We start from the raw sequence: 24,298 nt of genomic DNA, 5'->3' as shown, positions 1-24,298 counted from the left end.
GCTCTCACAGAAGATCTAGGTTTAGCACCTACATGGTGACTCAAAATTATCCTAACTTCTAGTCCAAGAGATAAGCACCCTCTATGACTTTCTTGGACACAAGTTAACCATATGACGTTCAGATATATATGCAGGCAAAGTATTCATCTACTGGGCATGGTGATATACTCCTTTAATCCCATCACTCGGGAGGCAGAGGAAGACAGATCTCTGAGTTGAAGGCCAACCTGGTCTACAGCATGCTTTCCAGGACAGCAGAGATCTACACAGAAACAACAGATAATTCATTGTCTTCTGACTTGTTTACACTGGTAGAAACATACACATAAGTAGAATAAATTTTTTAAGACGAGAACTTAAAAAACAAATGAAGATACTTTAAAAAAAATGGAAGATTTAACCTAGCAGTGGTGGTGCATACCTTTAATCCCAGTACTTGGGAGGCAGAGGCAGGTGAGTTTGAGGACAGCCTGGCCTACAGAGTGAATTCCAGTACAGACCCCAAAGATACACAGAGAAACCCTGCATGAAAAAAGCAAAAAGAACGAAAAAAAAAATTTAAAATGGAGATTACAGTAAACAATGAATGTAAAATGAGAAAAACACAAGAATAAATGCTAATTTTTTCAGTAATTAGGAAAAAAAAGAATGTCTTTAATAATGAAATTAGACATGAAAATTTAGAGAAAGTAAAACAAGTTTGGCATATATAATAGGACACTATTTAGAAACAAAGGCAAAATAATAGCTTAAATGCTGAAAAGTGTAATTTAAGGGTTTTTTGGAAATAGAATAAAATTTGAGGCTATGAATTGAAAATTGAGCCTTATTTTCAAATACTGAAGTTACTAGGCATAAACAAAAAAGAAAAATATCTTTTATATATCTAAGATTTTGGTTTGTAAAAAGGAAAATCAGATACATTTAGACAATAGCCCTTTGTGCAACAGAGAAGTAAAATTAGTAAAGGAAATACTCAAGGAAAGAATAGGAGCCACCAGTTTTACACACTATTAAATGTATTCTCTGTTAAATGGCCATAGGTCTGCATCAGTATTTAAGAAAGGTATGCAGAGGAGACAGCTAGGGCTGAGGGTGGTATATAGTCAAGAGACGGTCAGTTTAGCTTTCCATCAAGCCACAGAAGAAGCATAGCAGCACCCTCTGTGTAACCTCAGCTTGGTGATAGGTGAGGAAAATAGCTCCGGTGGTTGACTAGCCAGCTAGTGTAACTTAAACAGATGGCTCCAGGTTAAACAAAAGAGACTCTGTTTGAGAGCATCAGAGAACCCAACATCAGCCTCTGGCTTTCAAACCTGTACACAAGGATGCATGCACACATGTATACCAAAGACAGACAGAAACAAACCAAAGACTCAGGATATTGTTTCTTAATTTCATGACAAAATTACTAGAGAATAAGCTTCAGACAATCAGAAAGATGTCAACAAAAGACAAATGTTCACCGTGTGGTCAGTGTCTGGTTATGACTCAGTAATAGAGTTCATATTGTCACATGTCTCTCCTGTTTCCAGCTGATTCCTGAATAGAATCAGGAACTGGGAGTACTTAGATTAAAAACAAAGTACTTTTCTAGCATGCACACACTGTCTTTGATAAATGTATATGTGTGTATGTGTACGAATTAACAGAGAATACAACATATAAAAACTATAGTTCCTAAAGTGGAGATACTGTATAACTAGTTTTGAGGAGAAAATAAGAGAAACATGACTGAGCTGGGCAGTGGAGGTTCATGCCTTTAATCCCAGCACTCATGAGGCAGAGAGAAGCAGGTCTCTGTGAGTTTGAGGCCAGCTTGGCCTACAGAGTGAGTTCCAGGACAGGCTCCAAAGCTACAGAGAAACCCCGTCTCAGAAAAAAAGGAAGGAAGGAAGGAAAGAAAAGAAAAGAGCATGTCTGAAAGTTCTAATGTTTTCTGTGAAATACTGGCATTGCTACTCAGAGACTATTGTATGTATCATACATAGTCTAAAGTAGGTGAGTATAAGGTAGAGAGGTTCCTGCTGCAGGAGGATCGAAGCCATCTGGCCTTCAGGTTTGAGCTGGAGAGATGGCTCTATAATTGAAAGCACTGGCAGCTATTGCAGAGGACTCGCTTTAGTTCCCAGCACTCACCAGGCAGCTCACAACCATTTGTGACTGTAGTTCCAGGAGATCTAACATATTTTTCTTGCCTCCACAGGCACCAGGCATGCATGTGGTACACAGATATACATGCCGACAAAAACACCCTTTAAAATAAACACAAAACCCAAACTTGAACCCAACTTTAACAGGATTGGAAATTTCAATAAATTATTAGTTATTTGTCTTTAAATTTGGATGTTCCTATAAAAACAAATCAAATCCCCATATCAGTGAACAACCTGGAACCTAGATTGTGATCTTGAAATACATTTGTGAACAGTGTATTAAAAGATAAATTATTTTTTCATTCTACATAGGAAAGAATTAAAGGCTACTTAGGGTCTATCAAAAGATTAATGGGCCAGTTTGCTGGGTCCATGAATAAAGTTATCTGCCACCAAGCCTGACTACCTGAGTTCAATGCCTAGGACCTATGCCGAAGAAGAGAAGTAACTATAAAGTTGTTTTCTGAACTGCACATACACTGAGTGGCGCATGTCCTTACATACATACAGAGACATTCACATACAAGATAAGAATGTAAAAAAGTGTTTGGAGAGAGATGGTTTAGCATTTAATTAAGCTCTTGGAGACAACCTGAGTTCAGTTTCTAAAACCCACATCAAATGATTCACCATGACCCATAAGTTCAACTCCAGGAGAATCTAAGGCATCTGGCCAACACAGACACACAAGCATACATATACACATATACATACATAAATAAAAGAGCAAAGAGATTTTTACTGACCAAAAATGTGATGGTTATCTGAAATTATTTAAAGATAACTAACAGTTTATATTGCATAAAATATAGTTAGATCCATGAGTTCATAATTGTACATCTTTCACCATAGGAATAGAAAGTGCTTATAGATGCACACCTGGGAAGTAAAAGAGAAGAGATGATTCCTTTAGTTTAGCTAGCTATTTTTAGAAGGGAAGGATTCGGGTAGAGAGGTAAAACTTACTAAGTATTGCTGGTTTAGTCAGTAATGTATTTGTTAATGAGTGGTAGTTGAAAGAGCTTTTTGCCTATTTATTTATTTTTGTGTGTTTGAGTGGTGTGCCAGGGCCAGCATGTGAAATCAGAAAGCTGCTTGTAGTAATTTCTTTCCATTTTGGGATATTGGGATTTTATACTTGGGTCATCTCATTTTTACAAGCCTTTTTCCTGCTGATTCATCTTTGCAACATAGTTGTCTGTCTCATTTTTAAACTGCTTTTTCAAAAAACAATCAGTGTCAGTCTCATAGTGGTGACCCAAACCTCTAATCCCAGCACTTCAAAGGCAAAGGTAGGCAGATTTCAGAGTTCAAGGCTAGCCTGGTCTACAGAGTGAGTTCCAGTACAATCAGGGCTACACAGAGAAACCCTATCTCAAAAAACCAAAAACAACAACAAAACAAACCAATCAATGTGCTAGATAGGTGGCTCAAGGCTTAAGAGTGTTAGTGCTCTTGCAGAGGACCCACATTTGGTTCTCAGCACCCACATTGGGTGGCTGCCAAGGCTTTATTCAGCCCCTCTCAGTAGTCCTTGCACACTGTGAACTTTTATTATAGTAGAACCTTTTATGATACTTACTTGGTTATTAGTTTTATCTCTTTAATGATGAATAAACCTGTGAGGACAGGGGCTATTTTGGTTGCCTTCGTATCCCTTGTATACTCCTGGATTATAGCTTTCTTTTGTTCTAGTGCAGTCTTATAACTTCAGTGAATACTATGCACGCATTTCACTGACAATGTTACTCTCCTTGAATATGAGGAAAATACCAACATTCTTGTTCTGTGGCTTTCTATTCCACCTTTTGCATATTTACTCTATTGAAAGATAGGATGCATATTTGTACCATATATATATATATATATATATATATATATATATATGTATGTATGTATGTATGTATGTATAAGAAATCCCATGACAAGCCAGGCGGTGGTGGCACACGTCTTTGAACCCAACGTTTGGGAGGCAGAAGCATGAGGATCTCTGTGAGTTCAAGGCCAGCCTGGTCTACAGAGCAAGTTCTAGGACAGGCTCCAAAGCTACAGAGAAACCGGCTCAACAAAACTTAAAAAAAGAAAAAGAAAAGAAATCCTATGACAAAGGAAATACAAGCTAAAAATATCATAGTGTCTGTTGATTTTAGATTTTAATATAATTTACATTTTTAAAATACTTTTAAATTTGTTGGTTCTGATAATTTATAACTTTTTGGTTATTTGTTAGTTGTGTACCCATTTATTGATGACTACTTTGTGAAAAATTCCAAAGTGATGAGCTTTCTGTATCTATCGACCATTAATACCCCCTCCTTTTTTATTCTAGCCTTCTTTGAATCCAGAAGCAGGTAAACAGAATCAGCCATGCAGACCTTTTGGGACCCCTTCTGGAGTATGGGGTAGGTAGATTTTGCTATCTTAAAAGATTGTTAGAAATTTTTTTTTTAAACAGGTTTATTTTTTGTGTGTATAGTGTTCTGTCCACATGCATGTCTTGTAAGTACACCAGGAGAGGGCACCACATCTCATTGTATATGGTTGTAAGCCACCATGTGGTTGCTGGGAATTGAACTCAGGATATAAGGAAGAACAGCCAGTGTTCTTAACCTCTGGGCTATCTTTCTTCCAATCCTGATATTCTTATTACTGAGTAGAGGGGGAAAATATGTTATTATTTTTTGTTTGTTTGTTTGTTCTTAAGTTAGTTTTTGTTTCTCATCTTCTTTGGTAGCTAACACCTGTTAGCTCTTCACTAAGCATCCACAAAGATAGAGAATAGTCTATCTCCTTAAAACCATCTAAGCATAATAATTGTAATGGAGACAGAACATAAGACCATTGAAAGCTTGCTGGGTCCTAATCAAGACTTGGGTTATGATTGGTGGTTTTAACTTGAATTTTTTTTTTGTAACCTTTTTTTAACTTTATATTCATTGGTGTGAAGGTGTCAGATCCCAGGGAACTGGAGTTACAGAGTTAGGAGCTGCCATGTATGTGCTGGGAATTGAACCTGGATCCTCTGGAAGAGCAGCCAGTGCTCTTAATAGTGAGACGTCTCGGGGCTGGAGAGGTGGCTCAGCAGTTAAGAGCATAGTCTGCTCTTCTAAAGGTCCTGAGTTCAATTCCCACCAACCACATGGTGGCTCACAACCATCTGTAATGAGATCTGGTGTCCTCTTCTGGCCTGTAGGCATATATGCAGACAGAATATTGTGTACATAATAAATAAATAAAATATTTAAAAAAATAGTGAGACGTCTCTCCAGCCCTAAAGATTCGTTTATTTTTAGAAGAGAGGGGTGTGTCCTTGTGTCTGCATATGTATTTAGGTGGCCTGGGAAGCCCAGATGAAGATGTTAGACTTTCCTGAAACTAGAGTTACAGGCAGCATGGTTCTAGGGAACTGAACTCAGGTCTTATGCTAGAGCAGTATACACTGAGCCATCTTACTGTCCCTCAATTTTTATTAGTGGTGGTTTTTCTGTATTGCCCTTCTAGGCCTTGAATTCATAGAGATCCACCTGCCTCTCTCTGCCTTTGGATTGAAGGTATGCTCCACTACAGAGGTCCACCTACTTCCTAACTAGCATACATTCTTACTTGGTTGTGCCTGTCTGATCACCCTATCTTACAAGGTAAACCCCTCTAAGGACTGCTAATCTTTGTGCTTCAAGACTGGTTTATAAGCTTAGTGGTTCATATGGTGTCTTTTTTCTGTACACTTATCAAATGGTATTATTTGCTTTAATTTAAAAAAAAAAAGGTAATAGGTGGGCCTTTAATCCCAGGCCTTGGGAAACCTAGACAGCTAGCTGGATCTCTGAGCTTGGACTCCATAGTGAGTTTCCAGGCTAGCCAAAGCTACATAGTGAGACTGATTCTACAAAAACAAATTAAGGGACTGGAGAAATGGTTCAGTTTAGTACTGGCTGCTCTTTTAGAGGACCAGGGTTTGATTCACAGCACCTACATGGCAGCTCAAAGTCATCTGTAACTCCAGGATATCTGACACCCTCTTCTGACCTCCACGGGTACTAGATATGCATAAAGTATGCAGACAACACTCATGCACGCTAAGGAAACACATTTTTTAAATTTTGAAAGTTTTTATTTTTTTCCTAAGGGACATGAACATATGCAGGCATGTACAAAGGCAAGACTTGGTCAACTTTGGGTGGTGGTCTTCACGAACCATCCACCTTGTTTTAGAAACACTGTCTCATTGGCCTAGTATGCTAGGCTGGCAGGCCAGAGAATCCCAGAGATTCACCTATCTCTCCCTCCAATGCTACGTTTACAAGACTGTGCACCTGTTTTTGTTTTGTTTTTAAACTCATGTTCTGAAGATTAACTCATATACTCACACTTGCATGATAAATACTTCACCAACTGGACTACTTTTCTACCCATCCATAGTGTTATTTTTCAAGGTATTTTCAAGGTAATGTTTGTCCCTTGGTCTCAACTTCATCACTACCTATGTTGCAGGAAAGGCTATTAAACTTTTGTGTGTTACTTACCAAATGTGACTTTTTGTGTGTGTCTCCACTCTTATATTTCACAGAAAATCCACCTAGTGCCAAGCAACCCTCAAAGATGCTAGTCATCAAAAAAGTTTCCAAAGAGGATCCTGCTGCTGCCTTCTCTGCTGCATTCACCTCATCAGGATCCCACCATGCAAATGGGAACAAAGTGTCAACCATGGTACCAAGTGTCTATAAGAACTTGGTTCCTAAACCTGCACCACCTCCCTCTAAGGTATGAGCTTTGAAAAACAGGTTTGATAATAAATCATATACCATTTAATATATTTATGTTTTCTGAAGAAATTATTCATTAGATACCCAGTCAGTGCCTGTTACATGTATATAATTATACTCTCATCACCAGACTCTGCCAGTGCCAACTCACCAGCTTCATTTTGTAAGCTTGTTTCTTGTTATTTCCTTTAACAGCATGAACATCTGTCCTATCAGTCAGCTGAACACCTCGCCTGCAGCTGAAAATACAGTTGATTGTGAGCCACCTAAATGGTTCTGGGAACTGAGCTTCTCTTGAAGACCCCCTAGTTCTATTAACTACTGGGCCATCTCTCCAGCCCTCCCATTTGTTTTTATATGTGTTTGGTTTTCAAGGCAAGGTTTCTCTGTGTGTCCTTCCATCTCCATTGCATAGCACTGGGTCCCTTCAGTTGCAGCACTCATCACATCAGTTCATTTTCCTCCTTTATATGGAACCTTATGGCTGAACATATTCTTATTTCTCGCACACTTAACTAAAACACATAATTGCTTGGATGAGTTCCACTCTGTATTGATTTCAGTGAAATGTCTTGCTTACAAAAAGCAAACCCTAGTGAGCAGCAGTTCACTTTCCATTCTGCACAATTGAATCTGCTTGGTCCTTAAGAGCAGTACAAAGACGTAACTGTTATGCTCTTTCTGTTGTAATTGCTGGATATAGTAGTGCAGGTTTGAAATTAAACAGCAGATTTTTAAGACTCTTACATTTCAGCTAAATTAAGTACTAAATACAATGTATAAGAGCAAGATTGGTGTAGACTGTGGTCATCCATCAAGGTTTTACTAGAGAGAGAGAGAAATTTCAGGGACCTTTGGAGAATGGTAGGTAGATAGCGAGAGTTTGGAAGTGTTTGATTTTAAAGAATTGGTGATTACAGAAGTTCTAAGACCAGCAAACATTAGACTGGGCCGTTTTAATTACCCTCAGCATTGGAACGTAGTTTTTTTTTTTTTTAACGTGATTTTTGTATGTTATGCATGCGTATGAATGTGTGTTTGTATATAGGGACATGAAGTTGCTGATTAAGTTAATCTTATCAGTTATCTATCTTAACTAGCAGTCTATCTCAGGATTCCCTGTGTCTTTCTACTGGAAGTTTGAATTACAAGAGCTACCACATCTGCAATGCATTTGCATAGATGTTTTCTTGGGTGCCTGCTCTGGTGTTGACACTACTTTGGCAGCTAACAGCTTATCCAGTAAACCTACCTAGTCCCATGACAGTCATTATTACAGTAAAAACAAAGATCAGATTATCTAGACAAGAGGATAGATAGTAAGGAATTGAAAAAGAACTTTAGTTGACACATCTAAATAAGAACAGAAAATTATAAATCATACATAGGAAAAAATGTATCAATTTTATCACAGAAATTCTGAGCTGTTTACAATAGCAGTAATGCTCATCAATATTTGTCACTTTCTGACAAGTTGAGGAAACTCACTTGGATCAGGCCAGTTGTTATGCTGCACACCTTTTATCCCAGCATTCTGGAAGCATAGGCAAGCAGATGTTGAGTTAAAGTGCACTTAAGAGTTTAAGGGCAGGTCTATATATTGAGTTCTGGGCCAAAGAGGTGGGCCTTATCTTCAAAAAGTTTTTCCTGTTTGCAGCTAGAAAACTTTTGGTGACTTGAATTGAGGTCTTAAGAGATAGAAAGTGGCAGGTATAATGGCACATACCTACATTTGAGCCAGAAAGATACAAAGATTTGAGCTGTGTGATAAGGCCCTACAATGTAACTTGGCAGTAAAGATAAATGAAGAAATCTTTAGGCAGCAGCCATTGGGGCAACTTTAAATGCTTATGAAGGACTGGGAGTGCTGCTCAGTGCTAGTCCTCTGCTCTTATATTCAAGGCTCTAAATTTAATCTGCAGTCCTACAAAGAGAAGCCATTCAAGGATGGTGTTCTGTTTTAGCTGAGTACATCATGGTACAGTTTTTCAAAGTTGTAGAAAAAGTCTGTTTACCTGTGGTAGTCAGAAGGAGATGACAGAAGAAGAAGCCAGGAAACTGATAACCTCTTCAAGAGCTTACCACTGATTATCTAACTACTTCTACTGATTGCCTCAATCTACTAAAATTCTTAACACTTTCCTATTGCTTAGGGACCGAGTCATCTACATGTGGGCTTTCAGCGCTTATTTTAAATATAAATTGTGATCGTTACCATCCTCCCCTCTTGGTTTTTTTGAGACAAGGTTTTTCTCTGTAACTGCTCTGGCTGTCTGGCCTGTCTCTGCCTCCAGAATGCTGGGATTAAAGGCCTGTACCACCACCGCGCGGTATTTTTACTGCATTTATTTGTTTGTTTGTTTATTATGTGTTTGCACATGCATATGTATGTGCGAGCTTTCATTCCATGGCACTTGTGAGGGTGCAATGACAACTTGTCACGAGTTAATTCCTTCCTTCCATCACATGGATCCTCGAATTTGAACTCCGGTTGTCAGGCTTGTCTGTAAGTGCCTCACCTGCTGAGCCATCTCATCCACCCTATAGCACTTATCTTTGTAAGGTATTTAGGACACTTATTCTTCTGCTGTACAAGGAAAAGAGTACATTCAAGCGAGAAGAGCAAATGAGACAATCTAGAAACTAAAGAGATGGTTAGCAGTTAAGAGCACTTGTTGATCTTCTAGAACAACCTTGTTCTCCATTGAAGTGACTGTCACTTCAGTTCCAGGGGATCCAGCACCTTCTGACATGTGCAGGCACTAGACATGCAGTGTGTTATTTTGCTTTCTTTGTACAGACCTGGGGGAGGTTTCCTAGGTTTTCATTCTCTTTCTGCAGATACACAGTAGAGGTGGTAATCTTCAACTTTGAACTTTTCAGTGAGAAGTAATTGACACTTTATAAAGTACATTAAATGCCAACATAAATAGTACTTATTACCAGCATGACAATCACACTTTACATTTTATCCATCCTTAAGTTCAATTTCCAGCAACCACGTGGTGACTCACAGCCAGCTATAATGCATTCTGGTGCCTTCTTCTGGCTTGCATTGTAGGAATACATGCTGGCAAAACACTATATACATAATAAATAAGTCGATCTTAGAAAGAAAGCTGAAAACCATAGTTGTTAATGAAACTTAGCTTACTTGATCTTTTACTTGATCATATAATAAAAAGTAGGAGGCATTGAGAACAGTGGTTTGTTTCTAACTTAGTACTCGGTAGCTATGGCTGGAAGATTACAAGTTCCAGATGCTGTCTGGAGCCATGGTTGAACCAGACATAGGGCAACTATCTATTTTACTGTGTTTAAAGTCACTGAAGACTAGATAAGTGAAAATGTTTTTGGTTTGTGTTTTTGAATGTGTGTATAAATGCTTAAACTGTGCATATTTCTGTACATCACCTGGTGCCTGTAGAGGCCAGATGGTTTCAGATTCTAGGAATGGAGTTATAGACAATCCTTGTGGGTGCTGAGAATGGAACTCTGGGTCCTGTGGAAGAGCAGCCAGTAGTGTTAATCACTGAGCCATCTTTCCAGTCCCGTTCATGTTCTGTTTTGGCCTGTCAAGTAGACCTTTTGTGGCACCACAGCAGTCATTCTGTGCCCAGAAACAACAGTGTGAAAGACAGGATTTCTTTCTTTCTTTCTTTCTTTCTTTTTTTCTTTCTTTCTAAGATTTATTTATTTATTAAGTTTACAGTGGTCTACCTACATATGTTCCTGCAGGCCAGAAGAGGGCACCAGATCTCATTACAAATGGTTGTGAGCCACCATGTGGTTGCTGGGAATTAAACTCAGGACCTTTGTAAGTGTAGCCAGTGCTCTTAACCTCTGAGCCATCTCTCCAGCCCAAAAGGCAGGATTTCTAATGGCACACAGGTAACCTGTGATGGGTAACAAAACACAGGCATCTTCAGTACTTAAGAGCAATTGAACTTGCACAGGACCTGGGCTCAGTTCCATACATTTGCATGGTGGATCACAGTCATCCATAATTCCAGATTCAGGGAATCCAAAGTTCTGTTAGGTCAGCATCTCCAGCTTCTTAGGCATCTTTTTGGAGACTTTCAGATAGTAAAAAAGCAGTAACACATACTAATTAGTGAACAAACTGCCTGTGTTTTCCTCAGTAGTATTTTCTAAAAAATTAAACATAATTCATTCATGGTTTTCTTAAGAATTAAAGAAAATGGGGGTTGGCAAGAAGGCTCAGTGATTAAGAACACATACTGCTCTTGCAGAAGACCCAAGTTCTTTTCCTTTCACCCTAACCATGTGGTTCACAACTTCTAACTCCCTCCAGTTTCAGTGGATCCAACACTTGTGTGCATATACACACAGATAAAAGTAATATTTTTCAAAAAGAGCCAGGCAGTGGGGCTGGAGAGAAGGCTCAGCAGTTAAGAGTATGGGCTGCTATTCCAGAAGTCCTTAGTTCAGTTCCCAGCAGCCACATACATGGTGGCAGAGCTGGGTGGTGGTGGCTCAAACCTTTAATCCTAGCACAGGAGGCAGAAGCCTGCAGATCTCTTGAGTTTGAGGCCAACCTGATCTACAAAGTGAGCTCCAGGACAGCCAAGGACACACAGAAACCCTGACTCAAAAAAGAAAACTGAAATATTATGGCAACCTCCGGGTAGGTGCTGGACATGCTGTACAGTGTGTTTTCATTCCTGAAGCTGTTATGTCGTCTCGACAGCCCACATCCAAGAGTGCATCACAGAAAGGAACAGTGCTCGTGCCGACCCTTCCTCTTTCATGTGGGTCTCTTTCATTCTTGAAAATAAGTAGTTTTGCACTACTCTGTTGACCTGTATCATCTTTGATCTCTTTAGACAGTGTGAGATTGACTAAAATAATGGGTTATTCCATATTTTAGTCTGTTAATAGTTGTTAACTGTGCTGTTAATAGTTGGCACTATGGCCAGACCCCACAAAACTGAGCCAAAAAATGGCCTCTGGGCTCACACAAGGACTGTATGCCATTTACAATATACATCCTAGCATAGAACTAGCCTATCACTATCAAAATTTTTAGAAAACTCCATTTTTTTTTCTGGTGTTCTTTGTGGAAATTAACAATCACACACACACAAAATTACAAAGGTGTAGGGGGTTGTAAATGAGTGGAAATTTTCCTTTCTTTGTGAACTAGCCTGGTAAAGAAAGCTGATAAATCTGACCACACATACCTCATGGCCTTTCTGTTTCCCATCTGCTTAAACTCAGAAAGGTTTCATGCATGTTGACAGGTAAGCTCAGAGAATTTATATCCCTGCATAGCATTTCACATTCTAGTTTTGGTTTTGCAATCTATGCTCCCATTTGTGTGCTGATTTTGACTGATTTTTTTCTTTGTTCCCTTATAGCCCAATGCATGGAAAGCTAACAGAATGGAGCACAAATCAGGATCCCTTTCCTCTAGCCGGGAGTCTGCTTTTACCAATCCAATTTCTGTTATTAAGCCAGTGGTACTAGCTGCTGGTGTAGTTCTAAACTCTCCCAAAGAGGTGAGTAAGGAAAACTGTAGGGCAGCCTTTTCTTTTATGTATTTGTTTATTTTGTTACTATTGGTGTTTTGCTGTGGGTGTTGGGTCCCCTGAAACTGGAATTATAGTTGTGCGCCACCATGTGGGTGCTGAGAATTCAACCCAGGTCCTCTGGAAGAGCACTCAGTGCTTTAACCACTGAGCCATCTCTCTAGCTTCTCTTTTTTAAAAAGAGAATTTTATGTTGCCCATGCTGAGAATGAGTAACCTTCAGCATCTGATCCTCATGCCAAAAAGGGAAAAAAAAAAAAACAGTCAGTGTATGATATAAACCTGTGTAATCAGTGTCCCAGAAAACTAGTGTTTGACAATGAATTGGTTTGTGGGGAGGTTTTATTGTTTCATGTATGTGGGTGTTTTCCCTGTATGTATATCTCAGATCCCCCTAGTTACAGAATGTTGTAATCATGAGGTTCTGGGAATTGAACCTGGGTCCTTTAGAAGAATAACCAGAGCTCTTAACCACTGAGCTTATCTCCAGCCCTGTTTTTTACGCAAAAGACAAATTAGTATGGTATAGAAAGTAGTTCAAGGATTCCTAGTTTTTGCTGTTTACTGTTAGGAGCAATCTGTTTGTGCTGTTGTCCAGAGTCCCTCCAGTACTACCCCTCCCATTGAGATCAGCTCCTCCCGCCTGACCAAGCTGACCCGCCGAACCACGGACAGGAAGAGTGAGTTCCTGAAGACTCTGAAGGATGAACGGAATGGAGACTGCTCAGAAAGCAGAGACTGTGACAAGCTGGAGAGGGTAAGAATGTGAAATTGTTTGCTGTACTACGTATTATTGTTATATGTGGAATTTTTTTGATTGTTTATTCTCTTGTTTGTCTGTTTTTTATGGTTTTTGGTTTGTTTTAAGACAGGTTTCTATGTGTAGTCCTACTGCCCCTGAACTTAACTCTGTAGACTGGGCTGTCCTCAGAGATGTGCTTGCCTCTACCCTGAGTGCTAGGTTTAAAGGCGTGCACCACCAGCAGCTAGTTTTTGTTTTTTTTTTTTTAACTTTTTTTTTCCTTAAGTGCAAGTGGGTGTGTCCGTGTACCACAAAAATCCACTAGTGGAGGCCAGGAACTACTTGCAGATTTCAGGCATCAAACTCAAACCATTAGGTTTGGTTGCATGTAAGATGGTTCACCCAGTGAACCATCTTACATGCCCTTTTGTTTTCTTTTTTCTTTGAGGCAGGGTATCACTATGTGCTCATAGCTGTCTTCTCACTCCATCTGCCTCTGCCCTCTAAGCGCTGGGGTCAAAGGCGTGCGCCACCTTACCCGACCTGACCTTGATAACTTTTCTATATGGTTTTATTGGAAGGAACATTTGAATGTGAACTATTTTACATTAACATGTAGGATTTGAGAATAATTGTACTGGGATTAAAAATGTGCGCCACCACTTCCAGTCCCTTCTTTTAATTAAATTGTTAATTATCTGAATGTTGAATTTTTAAGTGTTCTTTGTATATCATAGAGAATAAGGTTTTTACCAGATAAGGAGTGCTGGGTCTCAGTATATTATAACCCGTACTGCCTTTGAATTCTTGATTTTGGTTCCTCTACCTCCTCACTACTAGGATTACAGGCATGTGCTGTCATGCTGTATTGTTCTCTAAACAGTGTCTTTAACAGAGCAAAACTTGCTTTTAATGAGCTCAGCCTTTGCTCTCTCCTGCTCATTTTCAGTTGTTCTGTACAATGTAGATTTAGATCAGTGACCTTGTTATGATGTCCATGCACACACATCCTTAGCCTTGCATGTTCTGGATCGTTTGACTCCAGTTAGTTTATTGGCACAGCAGATCTTGATTTTTAAATGGACAAAACCTGCATAGGTTGAGGGTGAGATGTGGTCTGGGAAATATTCTGGTTGCTTACCTTGCCACAAATGATCATTGAACCAAGTCTGTCCATCCTTTTCTTATTACAGTTAGAGGGCAGCCACACACCCGAACCAAAGGAAAATGGAGAACAAGATTGTCTTCAGAACGGACTTTCTCTACCCATTGTGGAAGAAGGGGAGGTCCTGTCCCACTCTCTGGAAGCAGAGCACAGGTGAGAAGATGAGTGGTGTCTAACACCCTTAAACATACTTTTAAAACTTGAGAGAGATGTGACCATGAGATCCTGACTTACTCTTGTTACCCCAGGTTAGCCCTATTGCCCACTGGACATTCTCTGAGTTTAATTTCAGACTTTGTTTTAGGAATATAATCAGGGCAGAGAAGGCCTCCCACAGATGTGTTTTCCCAGCTGAGCAATTACTTTAAAAGGGCTTTGAGAAGCCTGAGAATCCTATATATGCAAGCAACTGTTTTAACCAAAGGCCTTATATATTGAATAGTCTGCCTTGTTACTACTTCATAACTGTAATTTTGCTACTGTTATGAATCATAATGTAAATATCTGATATGCAGGATATCCCATATGTAACCCCTGTGAAAGGATCTTTTGACCCACAAAGGGGTTGTGTTCCACAGTTGAGAACCACTGGTCTAGAGGAACTTGAGAGGTTCCTGAGGTTATGAGAGAGGCCACAAAGCCATGAGATCAAAAAAATCTGTTAACCAGGAAGAGTGTCTGTTTAATTATGAGCAACTGAGTAAATTGTCCTGCTTTGATGAATCAAAATTCCTTCTGTAACATCCATTGGATTTGGGCAGGCATTTCCCATGGTTGCTCGTAGGCTTCGTGGTCAAGCTTACTAGCATCATGTTTTCTTCTCTGTTGTTTTGCCTCCTCCAGGTTATTAAAAGCAATGGGATGGCAGGAATATCCGGAAAACGATGAGAGTTGCCTTCCACTCACAGAAGATGAGCTCAAGGAGTTCCACATGAGAACAGAGCAGGTGCGCACCCATCCCTGAGCCTTCCCTGACACTGAGCTAACTGCTTAGCATCTCTTGCCCTGTCTTTAGACAGATTCTCACCAGTTATGGTGGTGATACATGACTTTAATCCTAGCCTGGTTTGCATTGAGTTCCCGGAGAGATTGGCTCAGCGGTTAAGAGCACTGACTACTCTTCCAGAGGACTGGGTTCAATTCCCAGCACCCACACGGCAGCTCGACTGTAACTCCTGTTGCAGGGCTTCTGACACCATCACATCCTCACACAGGTGTACATGTAGACAAAACACCAATGAACATAAAAATAAATAGAAAGACTTAAATTACCACTGTAGAAACAGGGTATTGGGTGTCACACTGCCTGTACAGTAGGAATCTCACAGGCCAGGCCCGTGAGCAGATTTGGAAAGTAACAGGTTCCATGTTCACAGCTCTTAATCCCTTACCAGAACCAATAGGGTTGCTCTGATTCTTTAGGAAAACCATCCCTGTCCTTCTGGCATTTTGACCAGAGCTAAGGAACCAAAAAGCTTATGTAAATTGACTCGGTTAATGCTTAGATTTTAACAGAGTAAAACATTACCAGATCCGAGGTTTATAATACAAAAATTAACAAAAGAAATGACATCTCTACAGACCTCATTTGTTTCTCTCTGCAGCATAGACAGTGGGCTAGAGAGAGATTTCCAGGTGGTTAAGAGGGCATCCAGTACTTGCCTAGGACCTGAGTTCGTTTCTTAGCAGCCATTTTGGCTCACAACTACCTGTAACTCCAGCTCAAAAGAATTTGAGGTGTCTAGCTTCCATAGATACCACACACATAATTAAAAATAAAATTCTTGACTGAAGTGGGACCAGGATCTGTCACTGGTACATGAGATGGCTTTTTGAAACACATTCCCTATGGTGGGATACGTTGCTCAGCCTTCATGCAGGGGTGAGGAGCCTAGTCCTGCCTCAGCTTGATATGCCAGGCTTTGCTGTCTGCTCTTGGGAAGTCTTACCCTTTCTGAGGAGTGGGTGGTGGGGGCCGAATAGAAAAGAGGTGGGAGGAGGGACGGAAACTGTGGTTGGCGTGTAAAATAAATAAAAGATGAGAAAAATAAATCTTGGCTGAGCAGTGGTGGCACATGCCTTTAATCCCCAGCACTCAGGAGGCAGAAGCAGGCAGGTCTCTGAGTTTGCCATCCTGAACTACAGAGAGTTCCAGGACAATCAATGTGGATACACAGAGAAACTGGGGGGGGGGCAGTAATAATGATAATATTTAAAGCATAAATGATACCTGGGAAATCTCATAATGGAGCCAGTGTACAGGCTGACATAAGATTTACCACTTAGAACTGTTTGAAATAGGGCTCTAAAACCCCACAGATCGTACATGCTTAGACTGTGATTTTGTGGTGGTGGTGGTGGTGTTTTTTTGTTTTGGGTTTCTTGGAACCCACTTTGTAGACTGGGCTGGCCTCGAACTCACCAAGATCCACCTGTCTCTGCCTCCAAGTAATAGAGTTAAAGGTGTGCGCCACCATTCCCCTGCTTAGACTGTGACTTTAAAAAAAAAAAAAAAAGGCTTGATTGGATGACCCAGGTGTAGTAGCATACATCTTCAAGCTCAGCCCAGCACTTGAGGCAGAGGCTGGCATGGTCTACTTAGGGAGATCCAGGGCTACATAGTTAAGGCCCTGTTTCTAAATTAAACAGAGAAAATCCTTGTAAGGTTCATCTTTGCATTTAAGTTTGAAAAGTACTTCTTTAAGAGATGTTAGAAATGTTTTCTTTCTCTCCTGTGTTCCATAGCTACGAAGAAATGGGTTTGGAAAAAACAGCTTGTTGCTGAGCCGCAGTTCCAGCCTGTTCTCCCCGTGGAGAAGCACTATGAATGCAGAGGGTGAGGATTCCGACACAGAAACAAGCAGCAGTGAGACGTCAGATGACGATGCCTGGAAGTAGAAATATAAGTGCTCACCATTGACCTGCCCCACTGAGCTCAGCTTTGTGTTTAGAGAATATAAAAGTGTTCTTTTCCTTTTCTTATGTTGTTGAATACTTCATGCACAAGGGAAATAATCATATCCCAAAGAGAGAGCAATTGTCTTGCTTAACTTTTGTTGTTATTCTTTGTTATCTGCTTAATAGAGAGACATTTGTGTGGTGGAATTTTTTAAGCACACACACAGTACCTGTGGGGCCGTGCACAAGTGGGAGCTGGCAGTGCAGAGATGCAGGGAGATGCTGCTCTGACCACAGTGCCCACTACCAGCCCTTGGGCACTCACCCCTGTGCTCAAGCAATCATTGTCAATGACAAAGTGACTATTGAAGTTATAATTGTATTAAATTAATGCTAATAATTTGGATATTTTATTTTTGGCTGCTCGGGCAACTTAGCCCTTAACCAGGCATATGTGGTTGTTTTTGTTTTATTTTTTTGTTGTTGTTGTTTTCTTTTTGGGTACAGCTGTAAAATATTTGGATATAGGAAATGTTATTCTTGCAGCCTTGATATTCAGGGTGGATTGTAAAATATGAATTTTTGTGAGATTTCAAAGATTAAGATTATTTTGATAACATTATTTACAGATTTAAAAGATGTGGTTGTCACAAGTCTGTTGAGGGGAACTACTGCATAAAATAACTAACGTGGAATAAATATTTTGCATCAGTTTGGATTGTCTTGTGTAAGAAATATATTTTCTTTAAAATTAGAGAGTGGATTTTTTTTTAGGGGAAATATTTTTAGAAGTCTGGAAGAAAACTGAATTCAGCCCCACCTGCATTCTTGTTCCTTTTAGCAAAAATTCGATGCAGAAAAACCTGTGCAATAAATTATTCATAATAAACTACAGTTTCTTTCCTGAAAGAATGTTTTAGTGCCAAGGATTCACCAGTGTGCATGGGTTTGGGTGCTTTCTGTGTGTTTTAAAGGAGGTCCGACTCGGTTTACTACTTCATAAGAACTGGGAGGCAGGTGGTGGTGGTACTCATCTTTAATTCCAGCATTTGGGAGGCAGAAGCAAGAGTTTCTCTGTGACAAGAGTTCCAGGACAGTTAAGGCTACACAGAGAAACCCTGTCTTAAAAAAAGAAAAGAAAAAAACTGGGTGCATTGGGGCATGATTGAACCGTGCCTGGCCAGTGGCCAATGAAGTCGTTCTTTTAGAAAAGATGAAACTTTAGAACAAAATTCTGTGTGCTAAGAGCTAGATATCTGTAATAGCGTCCTTTTGCTGTCCCTAGTAGATGCAAAGCAATATCGTATTGATAAGACAGGGATGAATGATATATAAGCTTAAGTGTTGTGTCTAAAAAGAAACTGTGTTGACCAAACCAGAGGAAAGGAGAGAGAGGTAAACGTAGCAGGACCAGGAAGGTAGACTGACGAAGAGCATGCGGCAGCCTGTGCTGCTTGTAGTGCAGTATCATTAAGGGAGCCATTTGCAAATCATAAAGATGACCGTCAAGATGGATTAAGGTACTTCTTGCCTGTGTCTGACAACTAGCATTCAGTCCCTGGGATCACAAGGTGGTAGAAGACGAGAACTGATTCCCACAGGTTGTTCTCTGAGTTGTACATGTGCCTATAGCCTGCACACTTGTGTTGCAGAATATTATTTTAAGATGTGTTAATTTGTTTATACTGTTGACCATTTAATGATGTAAAGATATATTTTGTGTTACATTAGTTTTATTATGTAAAAGCTGTGACTCTCTGGCTGTCTAATAAAAAGAGCTGAACAGTCAATAGTGAGGCAGGAGAAAGGATAGGCATTGCTGGCAGGCAGAGAGTGTAAAACAGAAGGAGAAAACTGAGGAAAAAGGCAGAGGAGCAAGATAGAACAAGGAGAGGACATTGGGGTCCCGACACCCAACTCCCAAATAAACCACACACATTGAGTCTTATTCTTACAAATGGCACGGCCTTAGCTTGGCTTGTTTTTAGCCAGTTTATCTTAAATTATCCCATCTACCTTTTACCTTTTTCTATTTCTGTATACCTTTCTTTACATCTTTCTCTAGCTTGCTGTGTAGCTAGGCGGCTGGTAGCTGGGCAGCTGGTCCCTGATGTCCTCCTCTCCTGGTTCTGTCTTGCTCCTCCTTACTTCCCTCCTATTCTCTCTGCCCACCTGCCCTGCCTTTCTCCTGCCTAGCTACTGGCCGTTCAACTCTTTATTAGACCATCAGGTGTTTTAGACAGGCAAAATAACAGCTTCAGAGTTAAACAAATGCAACACATCTTTGCATCATTACAACAAATTTTCCACAGCATAAACAAATTAGCACATCTTAAAATTATACAACATCCAGGGGTTCCCTCTTCTAGCCTTCTCAGGAACTGCATGCGTTTGGTACACAAATACAAAATAACCATACACACAACAACAACAGAAAGCACCTTTAAATCAATGAGTTAAGAATGTTGCTGGGGAAAAAACATCAAACTTGGGGTTAAGAAGTAAACAAAGATTAAGGTTTAGCCATTTACCAGTTTGTTTTCATAACAATTCTAAGTTGATCTTTTTCTCATGGAATTGAGGTAAATTGAGAGTATTTTTTACACTTTGTAACTTGTTCCTCATATTTGGGGTGTTTGCAGCGAACACCTTTAGGACCCTGTCTTGTTTAGAAAAGGAGTGCTTTGATAACTGCTTTACATCCTGATAGCTGCACAGACTTGTGTGGAGTTGAAGATGATTTGACCAGTCTATGATTCTGTCTACAGCTGGAGCCCGGTAGTTCTGTTTGTTTAGAGGCACACAGATTGCAGCTTCTAGTGTTCCCTGCGGTGGAGAAGAGCACTAACTTGAATCCTATCCTCTTCAAAGAACATCATTGATAGAGACAACACTTGCCTGCCAGAGGCTATGGTGTGTTCAAAGTGATAACGGCCCAGTTAGGCAAAGATGCTGCCTTTTCTGTAAGGAAAGAAATCGAAGCTGCTGCCAAACTTGGCCAAACTCATGCAATGGATGGAACAGACTGAGACTTTCTCAACTGGGGCTCCTCCCAGAGGTGGCAAGGTACATTGTTCTGGCCTGTCTAGGCCTGTACTTGCTGCCCAGGGAGCTAGGGCACCTCCCCAAACATAAACATAAATTTGCAGATCTTGGAGATCTAAGAGTTGGCCTTTTCTTTCTGTTCTTTCCCTCCTCTTTTTCCATACTCTCTATAGGACTCCACTGGTGTCATTAAGGGATCCCATCCCATGGCCGATTACTCTGGGGAGTTCGGATTTCTGCCTTGTGAGTCCTGTGACATGGTTTTCCGCTCCTGGGCTTTGTTGGCCACCCACACCCAGCGATTCTGCATTGGTCGGCTGACTCCGGAGGTGATAGATGGAACACAGCCTTCAGAAGCCATGGAAGAACGGGGCACCACGGTAAGGGTCGTCAGTGGTTGGGGCTAGGTTTTCCAGCAAGCAGGATTCTCAGGAGTCTTCGTCTCCCTGTCCCCAGATAGTGGCACAAGAGCAACAGAGCCATCCAGAGCAGGAGGAGGCCAGTAAATCTGCTCTAAAGAGGTTGACAGAGGAGGTACACACCCACCTATACCCAACGTAGATACAAACTTCATGCCTTAGGTAACACTTGAGGGAGATCACCCAGTTCAGAGCTAGCGGGTCCCATTACTTTCAGGTGCAGTTGCTGAGACTGTCCCTAAAGGAAATGCGCCCCTGGGCGACTGAGGGTGCCACCTCGCGGACTGCAGGAAGCCCTGGCGAGAGGCTGCGTGCATTGCAGGGAACCCGCGCCAGGCGCGTAGCGGAGACAGAAGCGCAAAGCCAGGCCCTGGAGCGCCGCGGAGAGGGTGAGAGGTAGGGAGGCATCGCCGCGGGGCCTTGCCGCTGTGCTAGACTCACCCTGACTCGGCCCCTGTCTCCCTCAGAGCTAAAACGGCGCCTCCTTGGCGTAGCGGGACCCATGGGAGGACTATCCGCGCCATTCGGCCTGGAGCGCGAGCTCCGAGAACTCAAGGCAGAGGCCGGCCGGACACGGGACGCTCTGCAAAGGCTGGGGGCGCGCGTATTAGCGCTCCAGGCGCAGCCCAGGTGAGACTCCCGCGGAGCCTTGCGCTGCGCGAGTGGGGGCGGGGCTATGGGCTCGGGATTGGCCGCGGGTCCGTGACATCACCTCCCCGCGTCAGCATCCAGAGAGACTCTTTTATGGAGGCAGAGAGATGTTGTCAAGTGCACGTCAAGCCGGGAACACTGCCAGCAGAGATCCGGTGAGGTCCCGAGCGCGGGGATGGGGGGTGGGGGGAGTGTAGGGGCGGGAGGCTGTTCAGGCTGGGGAGACTGCTTTCTGCTGCCTCCCTGCTAGGGCCCTACGTGAGGCCTACGTGCGCGGTGGTGGCCGGGACCCCGGAGTTTTGGACAAAATATGGCAGCTGCAAGTGGAGGCGTCAGCCCTGGAGTTGAGGCGGTGTCAGAATCGCAAGGGTGAGCAGGAGGGGCAAGCCTAGAGAGCCTTTGCACACTGAGGTCCTAGGCTTGGGAGGAGAAAAGGGTGAGAGGGAACGCACCACTAGGGTAGGAGCCGCCTGAGGTCAAGGCAGGAAAACCTTTTGTCAGCTGATAAATTCAGACTTGCACAGGAAAACCTTAATGTTGGAGAATTACATAGTGTAAAGGATGACACGTTACTTTAATTCATCTCAGAAAAAGTAAGTGCCGCCTCTGAGGAGCTTCTAGTGGTGGAAGCAGAAAACCGGCTCCTGGAGGTAGAAATACAAGCCTTGCAGAAGGGCCTGAGTCTGGCACCCTGGGGTGAGTGAAAACCCAACTCCTTCCTAGCCCATACTCAGCCCAGGAGAAGGGGTGAAGTGTCCATGCCTGGAAAATGAGGCCCATATCTGTATCATCGTTTTGTGTCTATGCACCTATCCTTGTGCCCTTTGTATATAACTATTTTACCGATTTTTCACTTCAGTTTAAGGCTTCCTCTAGCTCAAGCCAATTTTTTCTGTTTCTAGGACCCACGGAGCCTCAGCTCCTAGCTGATCTCTGGCCACACCTGAGTAGAAGGGGCGATAACTCTTTCCTCCTTCCACCAGTTGCACCCCCAATGCCAAGTTCAACAAATGTCCAGAATTTCCATGGCACTTCAACATCTGTGAGGAAACTGGCAATTGGGTTGATGGCTGGCAATCCTGGCATGCAGTTCGGGGAGCATGGGCAATTTGCAGTTTTGTATGGTTGAACTCTTGTCCACAGCAGATACTTAATGGAACCATGACAAGGAACTTAGGTCTGGATCGCCACTTCTTCCTACCAGCATCCGATGTTCTAGGTCCTGCACCGTATGATCCTAGGTGAGGGCAGCTCTCTCCTCCACAGCCTCTTTAACTCAGCCAGTAGACATTTAAGTACACACACAGGAGCTATCTAGTGTTGGAGTACTGGGAGAGGTGGGGAACGGGAGGGATTTGGTGATTTGTGTGCTTAGATTTGTATTCTTCAGGGCTGGCCTTGTCATTTTCTATGACTTCCTACGGGGCCTTGAGGCTTCTTGGGTTTGGGTGCAGCTAATGACAAGATTGACCCAGGATGGACAGAATACAGGAGGGACCACAGCATTGCCTCCAGCCCTTTGCTTACCATCAGCTCCTGGACCTATGGGCAACTGTGCCATCCTTGGAAGCAGGCAGCCTGTACCCAGGTCAGTCACTGTCAGTAATGAAGGCCTAACCTCATTGTTTAATCTGTACACAGGTGCTCCTGGGGACTGAGAACAAAAAGCACCAAGAACGTATTTTGGCTTAGTATTATATGGCATTGGTTGTTCTACAGATTGCCTCCATCATCACTGGTATCTTTGATCTGTGAACTACATGCCTGGCAGGGAGTTACATGGGCACCACAACCAAAGGCTTGGGCCTCACTATTGCTATTTGACCAAGATAAGCAGATGCTTAGTGGGCGTTGGCGCCTCCCACTTCAGGTCCTTCCTACTAACTCCAACCTCAGTCTTGGCCAGAATGAGATTCCCCAGGTACGTGTGGAGGGTAGGGACTGGGTCTACTCCAAGATTCAGATGGAGTACCACTCTTCCTTTTCCCCAGGCAGGTCAAGCTGAGCTCTTTCTGAGACTGGTGAATGCAAGAGACGCAGAAGTCCAGAAGCTGGCAGAGATCAATCCAGCAAGTGCCCATGAGTACCAATACCTGTACCCACCACTGGTAAGAATCCACTGCAGCTAGGAAGTATGACTGATCAGCTTCTATTAGCGAGTATGCTATATTAACCATTTGATCCTTAAAATTTACCCATTAAACACTGTGTGGCAAAACTTGCTTTTCTTTGACTTTGTCCACAGATAAACTCCACAATCTTTTTACCTCTAGTTCTGCTTAAATTAAAATAAGAACAAAAAAAAAAAAAACCAAAAAAAAACCTACCTTTTCATGTTCTACAGGTATCCAATCCATCTTCACCAGAAACCAGTTCCTTCACCCACAATTCTGGCTTTGTAGACCCCCGACCTTCCACAGAAGAGGCTTTCATCAGTGTCAAGGATGAAGATGAGCATTTGAGACCCCACCAGTTTTGACCCAAACCCATCAAGTTTCTGAGACAGAAGGCCTAGTTCTAGACCTGTGGCTTTTTTTTTTTCTTTTGGTTTTTCGAAAAAGGATTTTTCTATATAATAGTCCTAGCTATCCTGGAATTTGCTCTTGTAGACCACATTGCCCTCAAACTCAAGAAATCAACCTGCCTCTGCCTCCCGAGTGCTGGGAATAAAGGCGTGCACCACCACCGCCCAACCTGACCTGCAGTTTTTTAAATAAAGCCTAGATAAACTCCAACTAAGCCAACTAGGGTTTTTTTTTCCTGTACATTTTTCCTTTTGCAAAACAGATTGAGAAGTTAAGTGATTTCAGATATCCACAGTAACTGCCTGGCATTCAAATCTCTGAAAATAGCTAGGCTATACTAAAGCTAACTTTATTGTCAGATTTCACTACAGTCCCAGCTTCC

At 41.9% G+C, this 24,298-nt stretch overlaps 2 protein-coding genes across 6 annotated transcripts in view; both read left to right on the top strand.

The window, feature by feature from the left end:
- The window catches only part of Gpbp1l1 (GC-rich promoter binding protein 1 like 1), a 42,034-nt gene extending 24,045 nt beyond the window's left edge, over positions 1-17,989 (top strand). For 3 of the 4 annotated variants that reach the window (XM_085686466.2, XM_048443962.3, XM_048443961.3), the window contains exons 6-12: positions 4,486-4,558; positions 6,724-6,917; positions 12,301-12,441; positions 13,043-13,228; positions 14,407-14,531; positions 15,222-15,324; positions 17,124-17,989. In XM_085686466.2, the coding sequence (XP_085542592.2) occupies positions 4,486-4,558; positions 6,724-6,917; positions 12,301-12,441; positions 13,043-13,228; positions 14,407-14,531; positions 15,222-15,324; positions 17,124-17,276 (975 nt within the window). In that variant the 3' untranslated portion in view covers positions 17,277-17,989. The remainder of the gene's footprint in view (positions 1-4,485; positions 4,559-6,723; positions 6,918-12,300; positions 12,442-13,042; positions 13,229-14,406; positions 14,532-15,221; positions 15,325-17,123) is intronic. The other variant, XM_048443964.3, reaches the window with a different exon arrangement.
- Positions 17,990-19,054: 1,065 nt separating this feature from the next.
- Positions 19,055-24,126, top strand: Ccdc17 (coiled-coil domain containing 17). Of its 2 annotated transcripts, none has more exons than XM_048443956.3 (14): positions 19,055-20,342; positions 20,495-20,701; positions 20,778-20,855; positions 20,958-21,129; positions 21,208-21,370; positions 21,466-21,546; positions 21,642-21,760; positions 21,980-22,087; positions 22,294-22,433; positions 22,538-22,632; positions 22,782-22,979; positions 23,111-23,312; positions 23,383-23,499; positions 23,736-24,126. In XM_048443956.3, the coding sequence occupies exons 1-14, from the start codon at positions 20,283-20,285 to the stop codon at positions 23,868-23,870; spliced, it is 1,875 nt and encodes a 624-aa protein (XP_048299913.3). In that variant the 5' UTR covers positions 19,055-20,282; the 3' UTR covers positions 23,871-24,126. The 2 variants fall into 2 exon arrangements, with proteins under 2 accessions (XP_048299913.3, XP_048299912.3); XM_048443955.3 differs by having other exon boundaries at positions 22,535-22,632.
- The last annotated feature ends 172 nt before the right edge of the window (positions 24,127-24,298 follow it).

The sequence above is a fragment of the Myodes glareolus genome, chromosome 3 (assembly GCF_982192425.1).
Source record: "Myodes glareolus chromosome 3, mMyoGla1.1, whole genome shotgun sequence".
Taxonomy (NCBI): domain Eukaryota; kingdom Metazoa; phylum Chordata; class Mammalia; order Rodentia; family Cricetidae; genus Myodes; species Myodes glareolus.
Note: the sequence above shows the minus strand (reverse complement) of the source record. Positions and strands in the feature narration are given on the sequence as shown.